The 14,162-nt window shown below is 35.5% G+C and overlaps 1 protein-coding gene and 1 long non-coding RNA gene across 2 annotated transcripts; one reads left to right on the forward strand and one right to left on the reverse strand.

Annotated features, from left to right (window-relative positions):
- Nucleotides 1-36: 36 nt before the first annotated feature.
- Nucleotides 37-1,412, forward strand: LOC129572030 (uncharacterized). The gene is made up of 4 exons (XR_008688385.1): nt 37-188; nt 308-402; nt 521-600; nt 1,269-1,412. It is a non-coding gene; the product is annotated as an uncharacterized LOC129572030 (long non-coding RNA).
- A 10,537-nt stretch (nt 1,413-11,949) lies between these two features.
- Nucleotides 11,950-13,879, reverse strand: LOC129572031 (uncharacterized). Its single transcript, XM_055451933.1, has 6 exons — nt 13,815-13,879; nt 12,493-12,535; nt 12,362-12,415; nt 12,188-12,286; nt 12,012-12,110; nt 11,950-11,960 (listed from the first exon to the last, which is right to left on the reverse strand). Exons 1-6 carry the CDS (start codon nt 13,866-13,868, stop codon nt 11,950-11,952), a joined length of 360 nt encoding a protein of 119 aa, XP_055307908.1. The 5' UTR covers nt 13,869-13,879.
- Between the last annotated feature and the right edge of the window lie 283 nt (nt 13,880-14,162).

The following is a 14,162-nucleotide window of genomic DNA, read 5'->3' on the forward strand; positions in this document are numbered from 1 at the left end:
TTAGTGTAAATTTTTTTATTTTTCTGGCAGTTTGGACAGAATCGGTGTGTGATTCGTCATTGAGTGTACCTAACCTACACCAACAGAAATAATCTGGCTGGAGCTGTGTAAGAAAGTCATTCGAACGCATCAAAGTGAACTGTTTGTGTGCGCTAAGAGCCGATTTTTCAATTCAACGCTATCAAAACGTAAGCAATTGATTGTTTTTCCATTTAAAATTGGTTTTTGTGCTAGAAACAAAGTGCTTTCCGTGTTTTGCTTATAACATTGTTGGATTTTAGTGAATAAATTTTTATTTTTTTGGCAGTTTGAACAGAATCGGTGCGTGATTCCGATCGTAACGAAGGCAGCTGCTGTTACTGTGCACTGAAAATTTGTTTTGCAACAAAACACAACTAAACCGTAAGAATTCCATTGTTTTTTCCGTTTAAAATTGAAATTGTTGTATAAAAAAAATTCTATTTCGGTTTTTTTTAAGGATTCGTTGATTTTTAATGAAAATATTTTATTTTTTTGACAGGTTGAACGGAGTTAGCATACAGTAAACAGCATTCGAAACGAGACAAAGTTGGTTACTGCTGCGTTCATTTGCAACTCATTGTGAGTATTTTATTTTTCTCAATTGAATTTCAATTTATTGTTAGAAACGACGTGTGGTTCATTTTATATTGAGGATTTTTTGTGGAATTTATGGCAAAATTAAATTTTTTTAAATATTTTTTTTTAATCTTCATTTATTTGCACCAGATGATTTCAATTATCGCTGAGCGATGTGGTGTGTCTGAGCGGTTTGTTCGCTACTTTTTGTCACTATATGAAGTGACAAATGATGATTTCGATGACCAATTGATTTCAGAGTGCATACTTTTCATAAAGTATGCAATTCGAAATCGGAATAATCAATCTTCAATCAATGAAAATCAAATCAATTCAATGGCCATTCGATACAATGTAGATCCATACATTGCTTCAATTGTGTTAAATTTCAAAGAAAATTATATTTCGTTATTAACTGTTGATGAAATGTTAATTATTTTGATTCACATTCTTACTGACCTTGGTCGTATTGTTGATTTGTGGTTGCCATAAAAAAATGTAATAGTTTTTTTGGCGATTTTCATTGAATAAAATTTATAACTCGATTTATGTTATTTACTGCGTTATTTATTTATATTTTAGTTATTTACTGCGTCTTTTTTTTGCATTAATGACAAAAAGAATTATAGTTATATTTTATTTTATGAAAATATTTTTTTCATTTATTCTAGATTTTTTATTGGCATTGGTCACCTGTTTGTTAAAAAAATCGTATTTCTTACGGGTTACATTTGTTAAATTATGTTTGGTTGATCTTTCGTGTTTTTCCAAATGAATTGGATTCTATTGAACCAAAGGAGTCGAACAATTTTTGCGACCGTAATTGCACCAAATAAATAATTTTCATTTATTTACTTTAGTTTTAAGAAAATGTATTTTAATAACTTTTTCAATAAAAATTTTTATAAGATTGAATTTTTATTTATTGGCCGAATTTTCGGCCACTGGGCGACCCTAGTGCGAAATTAAAAATGTATTTGAATACACAAAAATACTGTTTTCTTCTTTCTTCTTTCTTGCATCGTCGATGATTTTTTGTTACAGTTATCTATTTCGAGTCATTTGTTCTGGAAATTTGTTGCTTCAGCTTAAAAGGTAATGTTAAATTGGGCCTCTCAGATGCATTTTACAGTGAAATTATTGATACTGAAAAATCCCCGATTTCGACCCATTTTTCCCGCTTTTGAGCAACAAAATTCCCGATTTGAGCCGAAATGCATCTGGGAGGTCTAATTTTAATATAGTGCAAAAGGGTACTCTAAGACTCTAAAGTCGGTGTTGAAATTGATGTTATTGTCCCCCGATGTTCACTCAAAGTCGGCGCTGTGTTTAACACGATCATTGTTTGTTCGTTCAGTGAATTTTGACTCGTTTCTTCAGTGAATATTTGTCGGCTTGGCGTTGAAATTGCTTTGGTCGATGCAGAAGTTGTTTTTGATGAATTCGTTAAATCCTTTGTAAGTGAATACAGCCCATCACCAATCAGACGGATCAGACGCTCCGACCGAGCAAAAAATTCTTCTTGTGTGACTTTCTCAAATTCAATTCTTTGGTTCAACATTGCTTCCATGATCGATTTTTATTTGGACTAATATGTTCCTTTCCCTTCATTTTTTTTCAGCTGCGTACTTTTTGCTTAACTTTGTAACGTCATCATGATTTAAAAATGACAAGCATGCTCTGATGAATTTGCCATCATTAATCTTCCCTTTGCGGATTCTGCGGAGTTCGACCAATTGCTGTGATGAAAATTCCTGGCGATAATCGTCAAACAACAAATACGATACAACATCAGCCAAAACTCTAGCTCCATTTTCTTCCACCACTGTTGAACTTTTGGGTGCACTCTTTTTAGCTGACAACTTCAACTTTTCGATTTTATAGTCTTTATACATATTCACACTTTCGATGAATCAACCATTTTTTTTAGCGCACGGTTATCTTTCAACAGCTTGGCATTTTCCGTCGTCAATTTGGCACATTGGTTCTCCAGGAACAAAATCCGCTCATTTGAATCAGCTGTACTTTGGTTGTTTGCTTCTTGTGCTGCAAAATCTCGATCATCATTCGCATTTGGTACGGTCGCTGCATTTGTCACCGTCGCCGGCAAATTCAATGCTTGAATTTCTTGTTGCAATCGCTCACCGTAAATTGGATCTATTGCACTAATTTTTAATAGTCGTTTTTTTGCTCTTATTGTCATTCTTTTTATTCGCTTTGGTGGTTTTGGCCATTTTTTCAGAATACACTTGACAAAAAATTGTGGATACGAAGTACGTGTGCTTAGTCCCTACATCGAAATCGAACTGAGTGGTCAAAGCATCAGTTGACACAGTACAACACTGTGTGTGGTCCGAATTCTATAAGTTCAACTCCGGTCATTTGAAATAACAATGATTTTTACATTATTAAACAGTTAAAAAGCAAAAATTGTTACTACGTCAAAGCGGATAAAGGCAACAAACTTGTTATCATGGATAAAGCGGACTATGATGAGATGTTCCAAATCGAACAAAAAATAGCATTTTATTTTCAGCTGCTCGCTTGCTCTCACTGCACGCCGTTCTTTGCTTTGCGTTGCTGTGCTTCGCTTCGTTCACGCACTTTCCCCGCTTTCGAATTTCTCCTTCGCTACTTCGCGCATGCTCAACGCTCATTCGACGGCGCATTTCGCGCCAAATTTTTAGTATAAATAGCGGCACGATTCTCAGTATCGCAAGTCAGTCTTACTCCAGAGCGACTAGCGAAAGCATTCCAAAGCGACTAGCGAAAGCAGGCAAAGAGCGACTAGCGAAAGCATTCACGAGCGATTAGCGAAAGCAAGCAAAGAGCGATTAACGAAAGCAGAATTGAGCGATTAGTGAAAGCAAATGAGTAAGTCTAAGCGAATTATTGTTAGTTAGAATCAGCGTAAAGAAAAAAAAATTGTTTTAGTTAGTAAGAAAGTAAATAAATACATTAATTTCTTTTTATATAAAACCTCAGTGGCTTTTCATTCAGGTTTTATTCAGAGAGAATGTTAAATTTAATCAACGAATGCGCCTATAAAAAAGTCAAGAAAACTCCTCTACCGAAAATGATTCGGGAAAGTGATACTTTGAGACAAAAAATAGGAAAAGTGTTTGGTGCGCGTCTAGCTCGAAATCTCAAAGTGTCGAATCCAAAAGTTGCCAGAATTTACGGTTTACCTAAGATACATAAAGCCGGAAACAAAATGAGGCCGATTGTATCTAGTATCGGTACCACTGACTATCTCATTGCTAAATGGCTAGTAGGAGAAGTCAAAAAACTGCCACCTTTTGAGAGTTTTTCAGTCAGAAACTCAATTGACTTCGCTGAAAAAATTGAAAATGTTGTTGTGAATTGTGATGAGACTAAAATTTCATTTGATGTGTGTTCTTTGTTTCCAAGTATTCCGATTGATGTTGCATTGAAGGAATTTGAAAAATATTTAGAGCAAATTGATATTCCATTTGAACAAAAATCAGTTTATTACCAAGCAGCGCGTATGTGTATGGATCATAGTTATTTTCAGTTTCGTGATTCGTTTTATCATGTGGACTGGAACTAACATGGGAAATCCGCTTAGCCCATTGATTAGTGAGTTGTTCATGTCGGCATTTGAACGAAAATTAAAACAAGAAAACTTGCTTCCCAGAATCTGGTGGAGATATGTAGACGATGTGTTCGCGATAATAAAGATGGACGAAATTGACTCAGTGTTAAACGTGCTCAATAATCGGTTCGATTCGATTAAATTTACGTGTGAGAAAGAGAATGATAAATGTAAATTATCGTTTTTGGACATGGAATTGTCAACTTCTGTGGACAACAAAATTGATATTGCCATTTACCACAAACCCACTGACACATTGAGAACAATAACTAGTGATTCAAACTGTAGCATGCAACACAAATTGGCTGCGTATCATTCAATGGTTCATCGATTGTGTCGAATGAAACTCTCAGCACAAAATTACATGACTGAATACGCTCGCATAAAACAAATGGCGAAAATAAATGGCTTCAAAGAAGATTTGGTCGACGTGTTGATAAAAAAACATTTAGACAAAATAAACAAATTTAATTTATCGACATTGTTTTCGCAAAACACGCCAGAAGTGGAAAGAGTTAGAGTTGCTTTGCCATATATCCCATAAATTATGAACAAGATAAAAAATAAGTTTCGTGAATATAATTTAACCATTGTTAACACGAATCAAACCAAAATAATGAATTTGTTGGGTTCAACCAAAAACACAATTGATTCTTTACATAAATCTGCCATTTATGCTATTCAGTGCCCCGTTTGTATGTGTGAATACATTGGACAAACGAAACGTAACATTTCAGTTCGTTTCCGTGAACATTGTTTGTGCATAAAAAATAAACAGGGCTACCGCTCTGCCTTAGCATTACATGCATTGAACAGCGGTCATTTGAATATCGACATAAGCAACTTACGGCTGGTGAAAGAGATAGGCGACGCGCGCAAATTGGACGCATACGAAAGTTACTTTATTCAGAGGAGCAACAACGCATTGAATCTGGATAACGGAAACATCGAGTCAAATTTGCTGTCTCGTTTGCTATGATGTTACACCGACCGATGTTTTTGCGTGACAGCCGACGACTTTTCTGTTTAGTCGTGATGCTGATGATGGTACGATAGTACCGAAATGCATTCAAGGTACTCTTTTCGATTTCTTTTGTTTTAAATGAATTGAAAATATTGAATTAGTGAAAACAATAAGGTGTGATTCAATTATTTGTTGAAATAACAATAATGTGCATCAAATGTTTGACTACAGTTCGATTCGTCAAAAACTAATTTATTTAAAATTCACGTATTCAAGAGTATCTTTCATCGAAGTGGTGACCATAGAACCCAACCCATACGAAGGCAACTAAATCAAATTTGATCGTAAGTCACATAGTGAAAGAATCTGAAAATCCTCATTCGCATGAACAAATAATTTGACAAAACAACTTTTTTTATTTTTGTTTATAGATTTTCATCACTACCATTTTGTACATTTGTTTTCGAATTCAATTCCATCGAAGCAGACAGTTAAATAATATTTTCAAAGCATATCTGAAAAGCAAGGCATAATCTTCTGATGTTGTTTGTGTGCAAACCGTTATTCTAAGAAGAAGTGACAGAGTGAAACGCAGATTTGTTCTACGCATTGTTCAACACTTGACACCAAGCGGCTACTCTGTGTCGCTATGTGCTGTGCATTGCTATGGTTACTACGTATAAAAAAAAGTCTGTGTTTGTAATAAGTCATTCGATGTTCGTGTTGCAGTCGCTCTCGTTTGAAATCGGTTATAAATAGCTGAAGAGAAATCTACCGCAAAGCACGCGTTCAATATCGCTCTAATAATTTGTTCACAACGAAATTAGTTTTCTGCAATTTTTTCATAACATTTTTGTGGTGTAAATTTTATAATCGAAAATGGATCATCGTTTGACTCGCGGTCGTGTTATTTTTTTTTGATATTGGTGGTTCTCGTAAGGTTTATGTAAACCGAGACGATAACGAAGAAATGGAAACCGTGCAAAACCTGGAAGATGTGTCAATTGACGGTACGTTTTTTCCAACTTGTTTTATTTTCAAATTATTCCAATGAAATTCTAGTTAAAATTTCGAACAATTTTTCATATTCCAAATTCATATGGAAATTTGGCTGAAGTACAAACTAATTCTCAAATATGCAAACTTGATTTTTCCAGGTGGTCGCCAAGAACAAGATACCGGTGACATAAATGAATCGACTGTTACGGATGGAAGTATTGGAGCTGAAGCAGAAATCGAAATAGTTGAGGATCGTTCAGCAGCCTATTTCACCAAATGTTTTCATGAAAAGTTTTCATGAGATTTTCTCCTCAAGTTTTTTTGGTCAAACAAATATATCTAAATGTAGCAATGAGAAAATCTCAATAGAAACGTGAAAATATTCTCATTTTTTGACATTATTCCGGGAGGCTGCAACATTGACTTCTTTCCATACTAATTTGACGTTTGTCAGTGGTGAACGATTTTACAGCGCCATCTGCACATATTTGACTATTCAAAGTGAACTAGCTGTCATCAGTATCGATGAGTTATCGATGCTCAATTTTGGGTCATAAACGGCACATTTGAAATTTTCAATGTACCGTTTACGACCCAAAATAAATTGAGCATCGATGACTCAACGATACTGATGACAGCTAGTTCACATTGAATAGTCAAATATGTGCAGATGGCGCTTTTTGTGTTTGAAGCGCAACGTTGCAGCTGCCCGCATTATTCTGAGAGCAAATTTTAAATTTTCATTTATTTTTGAGCCAATCATGATGTGATCTCACATTTTTGTGAAAAAATCTCGAAATTTCAATGAGAATATTTTCACGTTTCTATTGAGATTTTCTCATTGCTACATTTAGATATATTTTTGTTTGACCAAAAAAACTTGATGAGAAAATCTCATGAAAACTTTTCATGAAAACATTTGGTGAAATAGGCTACAGGAATTGTTCAAAATGCGTCAATTGGTGGTACGTTCTTTCAAATCTACGTTCACACTTCAAATATTGCTTATGTATTTTTCGTACGTTACATGACCCTAGGAGAAAATGCATTTAAAAACTAATAGTGCTTGCTCTAAACTATATACGTTCGATCTTTCTAGATGGTCGTGACCAAGAAGCATAAGTTAACGACGTGAATGAATCGGCTCTCGTAGTTGAAAACGCTGAAGGCGAAACAGAAGTCGAAAGCATTGTGGATCGTTCGGGTATTGTCCAAAATGTACTCGATATGTCAATTGACGGTATGAATTTTCAAACTCTTCTTGAAATTTCAGTCTTTTTTCTATGAATTTTTCAATCGTACAATTCGATTAAATTGTTTCAGATGGCCATGACCAGAAAGAAGAAGAAGTTGTCGACAAGGATGGATCGGATGTTATGGTTGCAAATGCTGAAGCTGAAGCATCTGTCGATAATGTTGAGGGCCGTTCTCCATCAAACGGTAATTAATTCTTCATTTAACAAAAAAATAAAGCAAAACAGAAATCATTTTTTCGGCTTAGTTGCGAATTATTTGTACTCAATAAATTTTGATATTTGTTGTATCCATTTCAGATGGACCCAATGAAGGTGTTTTGTCATATGCCATAGCTAACGATGGCGAACTGGCCAACTCGAACGATTCGGCTCACGGAAGCGCTAATGAGCCAAATTTGGCAAATGAAGAACAAGATGAAGTCGTAATTGTCCAAGCATACTATGATTTGTGCAACAGTTCAGATGAAGAGGATCTGAAGCCATTCGTTCAAGCGCAAAGTTTAGTACCGATTCCCTCGCCCATCAGCCTTGAAGCCAATGTTAAGACCGAACCACCAAACAATGATTCGACAAACGCTTCAGCCATTCGTTCAGATGAAGAGGAAGTTAAGCCATTCGTTCAAGCACAAGGTTTGTTATCGGTTCCATCGCCCATTAAGGTCCAAGCACTAGCCAAGTTCGAACCAGCTGACAACGTTTCGGCAGATAATTCAACCACCCAATCAAACGATGCTATGAATCCCCATGGCGAAGAGTATTTTGGTGATACATCCTCTTCGTCGTCTGATTTTTACTCTACGCCTGATCGGACCGAAGATCTCAAGCGTCTATACCACACTCGTCGTCGCCTTAAATTCTGATTTATTTTTGAATTTGTTTTGACAGGTCATACGGCTTGTCATTGAATCAAAACAGAAAAAAACAAATGTCAAATCTGTTATTATGTATAACACATTATATTATAGCAGCAGAATTCAATGAACATCAACATTTCTATACACATTTTCTTTAAAATGAAACTAATGTCATTAACACTATGACTGTTCTTCATATTTGCAACATATTACTGTTCTTGGGGGACTCCAGGGCCCCCAAGATACTTCATATGAAATCTGGACTGTGATAAGAGATAACAAATTAGTGTCTGAAGCAAAGTTGTAATACTCAAAGTTTGCTATAATTTTGGTGCAACAAATATTGCTTATCTCTTATCAGTTCCGCGAAAAACGTGAAAAAACGCGAAAATCGCAAAATTTTCCCACATCGTTTTAGTGAAGCCGATAAGAAGTAAGAGACTTACCTCTTCAACAGAAATGTAGAGCAGGTCGAGTACTACAACTTTGCCACAGACACCAAGTCGTTATCTCTTATCAGTTTCGCGAAAAATGATTATCAAGAACTCGCGTTTTTCGCGTAACTGATAAGAGATAACGACTTGATGTCTATGGTGAAGTTGTAGTACTCAAGCTGCTCTACAACTTTGCCGAAAATACCAAGTCGTTATCTTTTATCAGTTTCGCGGAAGTCGAAAGCATTATCATTTATTATCTTATCATTTTTCACGGAACTGATAAGAGATAACGAGATGGTGTCTAAAGCAAAGTTGTAGCTCTGGTCGAGTACTATAATTTGCCGCAGACGTCAAGTCGTTATCTCGTATCAGTTACGCGAAAAAATGATAAGAAAACATTCGCGTTTTTCACGGTTTTCTGCGGTTTTTCGCATATTCCGCGAAACTGATAAGAAATAACGAGATGGTGTCTATACCAAAGTTGTAAAGCAGCTTAAGTACTACAAATTCGCTGCAGCATCAAGTCGTTATCTCTTATCAGTTACGCGAAAGGCCGCGAAAACCGTGAAAAACGCGAATTTTTTCTTATCATTTTTTCGCGTAACTGATAATAGATAACGACTTAGTGTCTGTAGTGAAGTTGTAGTACTTGACCAGAACTACAACTTTGCCAAAAACACTATTTCGTTATCTTTTATCAGTTTTGCGGAATACGCGAGAAACCGCAGAAAACCGTGAAAAACGCGAATTTTTTCTTATCATTTTTTCTCGTAACTGATAATAGATAACGACTTGGTATCTGTGCTAAATAGATGGTTGCAGTACTCGACCAGAGCTACAACTTTGCCATAGACACCATCTCGTTATCTCTTATCAGTTCCTTGAAAAGTGAGAAACTATGAATTCGCGTTTTTCAGGTTTTCGCGGCTTTTCGCGAAACTGATAAGAGATAACGACTTGATGTCTACGGCGAAGTTGTAGTACATAAACTAGTCTACAACACTGCTACAGACACCAAGTCGATATCTCTTATCATAGTCCAGTTATAATATAAAATAGCCATGGGGCCCTGGAGTCCCCCAAGAACAACAGCGTAACATGTTTTGCGGCAGGCTGTATTTTACACATACTCACACATATGCATATGTTTTTTTTTTCATTCGTGTAGAGAAATGTTCAATTTATACAATGAGACTTAACTCCGGTTGGTTTATACACTGTTTAGTACTTTTATTTAACTTTAAAGTTCGCTGGGGGCCCTGGGTGCCCCAAGAACAATCATAGTGTTAAATAAAAACAATAATAATCATATTTTTCACGATAATATATCGAAACAGTTTGAAGAAAAATAAAAAAAGTTATGAAGAAAATCCAACGAGAAACAAAATGTTTGTTGTTATTCATTTCGGTTCATTCTAGTTCATTCTTCATGGTATAGAATTATAACACTCACACAAACACGGATATATATATAGTGTGAGAAGCGTGGAGTAGTATGGAGTGATTCAATATACAACACAGGCGCAAGTCAGTGCGACTTGCGCTTGTATTGTATAATACTATGTGTTATTCCATATAACTCCGTGCTTCTCCACGCTTCTCCACATTTCTCCAGAAATGAAACATATGGGTTTACAGCAAACAACGATGGCTCTGATGATACGTTCGTCGCACGGTCGTCCGTATGCGTCTATGCTTTGCATATCTATACAGTATAGAATATCTAGGTAAACATATTTCTATGCCCGAACCGATGCTTGAGTAAATTCCATTTCCATAACGTCGTACAAATAACAAATATTGAATTGAATTTTGATTCTATAAATGCTGATTGTTCAATAATTTCTTTAACGCTTGCAACTTTTTATGTCATTATTATTTGCATTCATGTTCTTGATTTCCTCTTATATCGTTCTAAAATTTTGGTCACACACATAAATTAAAAAAAAAACATAACAAGTCAGGGTAAAACAAATGAAATAATTTAAATCATATTTGAGTGTGAATCTTCAAAGTAGAGTGAAACTGGATACTGGAGATTTTGCATTGACGTTTCCGACTGTAAACATGACATCAATTCATATGCGTGTGCTGTCAAAGTCACTTTGTCATGCGTCATTTACATTAATGCTTTGACTGATTATAGTGAACAGTGGTGAGATTGGAAACGCCATACATTTTATATACATTATTTGCTTGGGAATTATATTCATTTATTTTCTTTTATTGTTGATATTCGGGCTCTGCAAAGCCTAAGCTTCATCCACGATTTGTTTTTCAAAGAAATATTTCGAAAAAATCGTGAGTTTGCACTGTCAACACTTGTGTGGTTTTTCATATGATTTTGAAGTCATCGAATATTGCCATTCGTTCACACATTCAATGAACTTGCTACACCAAGTGATAGTTGAGTTCATTGCTGACGCTTTTCAATCCGCCATACGTTTTTATGTGTGTGTGTACACCAAAATGTCAAAGTTGTCAAGAATGCAACCGTTCTCCTCGTTCTTTAGTTTGAATTAAAAAATTTTAATTTGAAAGTTACTAAAAACAAACAATATACCTAGTTAAAAAAACAGTAAAAGAAGAATGTTCATCAATCCGATAACATCATCGGAATTTGATTGAATTCAAATGTTTTCGAAAAAGAATAATGGAAAGGTTGACAACAATCAAACGTTTCTTAAAAAATTCACATTTTACACAATAGCTACCAATTTTGTAAATTAAATTCGGGATAAATCTATTTTGAAATTTGTAAAAAGTTCTTCCCATATAAAAGAACTAGGGAAATAATCGGAAGTGTTGTCCGAGGACGGACAACGTCTTCGTTGTGGAGGAGGATGTAGTGGACCACTACTAGTGGTTAAGTTGCTATGTAAAATGAAATGTATGTAAATCCGACTAGGCGCACACCTGCATACGAATTCGTATGCAGTAGTGTGCGCCTGGCGACTAGGGAACGCCAAAATAAACCGTTGCACGCGTATGTCACACATACGCGACGCATACGGTTTGGCACCGCATTATAATTTAAGTTGAATAAACCATTTTAGTCTTTATTTTACATTCCTACACTTTGTGTATTACTAAAGGCTAAGATAATGCTGGCTAACGAAAAACCATTACTAGCCAGCACTTACACGATAAGGTGTGATTCAACTGCACATCGGTTTTTTCGGCCTAAGTACACATACTGAGAGCCTAAGTACACATAGGTTACACATTACATGATTGCTGTGCTCAGGAATGGTGTCACGAGATTTTATGAGAAGTATTCAAAATTACCTTTGAGAGCAGCTGAATGAAGAGGTGTCGCATGGAAATCATCCTCACTATCAACAATGGCTCCTTTACGGATGAGAAGTTCAGCAACATTCTTGTGACCTGAAAAATAACACAGATCGATGGAAAAAGAGATCAAATCAATCTTTTATTCAATGAAAATCAATATTCAACATTACCATTGTTAGCGGCATAATGAAGAGGTGTCACCTTCAAATTACTTTCAATATTAACTTCGGCTCCTTGATCGATGAGTTTTTGAGCTTCCTTCACATTACCTGAAAAATAATGCAGACCAATGAAGTAGATTGAACAAAGCATTTTTTTTTAAAAACATAAATACTCGAAATTACCAGTCTCAGCAGCTCTATGCAGGGCTGTCTTTCCTTTTATGTCTTTTTCGTTTACTAAATGTTGAAAAATAGAAGATCAGTGAAGTGAATCGGAAGAAAATGTTGCGTAAATGTTGGAGCTCCATTCTTACCGTTTCTCCCCGATGGTGCTCCACTCACATCCACGATCAGGAACTGTGGAAATGAAACAAAGTGATTAAATTGGAATGGAACAATGGATGAGATTGTAATGGTTTTCAACTGTTTTTTATTCGATTTTTGTAGTGGAAGATTTTTTTCAATTGAAAAGATTTGAAATGGACATTTTATCATTAATGAAATGAGTTTCGGAAAAATTATCACAAATTGTCCACAAAAAGAATCGATTCAAAATTTACAAGTGAAAAAAATTCCGAACAACATTAACCTTCAAACCGTGAAACCTATTTTATAACGTTGTTCGTGAAACTGGTGCCTGAGTGCCCCAAGTGCATTTTTGTATGAAAACTAGAGTGTGATAAGAGATAAACGATTTGTGTCTTGAGCAAAGTTATAGAGCATTTCAAGCAATAAAATATTCTTGCAAACGCTATTCCGTTATCTCTTATCAGTTCCGCGAAAAACCGCCAAAAACGCGAAAAACGCGAGATTTTCCATATCATTTTTTACAGAACTGATAAGAGATAAGAGATATTTGTCTTGAGCAAAGTTGTAGAACAGGTTGAGTTCTACAACATTCTAGAAGAAACCAACTTGTTATCTCTTATCAGTTACGCGAAAAATGACAAGTAAAAAACCCGTATTTTTCGCGGTCATCTGCGGTTTTTCGCGTATTTTGCGCAACTGATAAGAGATGAGAGATATCTGTCTGGGACAAAATTGTAGAACGGGACAAGTACTACAATATTTTTGAAGATTTTATCTCCTTATCTCTTATCAATTATGCGGAAAACCGCAAAAAACGCGATTTTTATGTTATCATTTTTCGCGTAACTGATAAGAGATAACAAGTTGAAGTCTTCGGGAATGTTGTAGAACTCAACCTGTTCTAAAACTTTGCTGAAGACAGATATCTCTTATCTCTTATCAGTCCATTAAAAAATTAGATACAAAAATTACGCGTCTTCCGCGTTTTTGCATATTTCGCGGAACTTTGCTCAAGACACAAATCTTTTGTCTCTTATCACACTCTAGTTTTCATACAAAAATGCACTTTGGGCACTCGGGCACCCGATTCACGTATAGCACATCGCACATACTTATGCACATATGTGATGACGTAGTATGCGTATGTGAGTATGTTAGCGCAATTCATGTAGTCAAATGTTTAACTAATCGAACCATCTTTGTGTAAATCATTTATGATGAGAAATGATAAAGATATAAGTGTTTAAAGTTGGTCTTGGGCACTCAGTGCCCGATTCACGGTTCTAAGGTTAAAATTAAAAATTTCAGACTAAAATTGTCGTCTCACCTCCAATGCCACCAAGGCAACGAGCAGCAGGGTGAAAGATCTTTGACGCAGCATTTTTCCAGCTTCGAACTATCAAAGTGTACTGTAAACGTGTCAATTGAAGAAATTGACGAACTGTTTGATTGACAAACGAATCGAGCGCATCTGCTTATATACTTTTCAAGTATGGTCACATCAGCAATACATTAATGGTATAATTCAATCCACATACAAAGACAATTCTAATTAGAGCTCACAAAATATTATCGCACACATTTTTCGAGAAAACAATGTCAAACAATTGATGGAATTACAATTCCACCTGTGCACGTGTGCAGAATTTTGCGTTCCTTATCAAATGGATCGCAT

Source organism: Sitodiplosis mosellana, unplaced genomic scaffold, assembly GCF_009176505.1.
Source record: "Sitodiplosis mosellana isolate CC-2019 unplaced genomic scaffold, AAFC_SMos_1.0 Smas_scaffold_4005, whole genome shotgun sequence".
In the NCBI taxonomy this organism is placed as follows: Eukaryota; Metazoa; Arthropoda; class Insecta; order Diptera; family Cecidomyiidae; genus Sitodiplosis; species Sitodiplosis mosellana.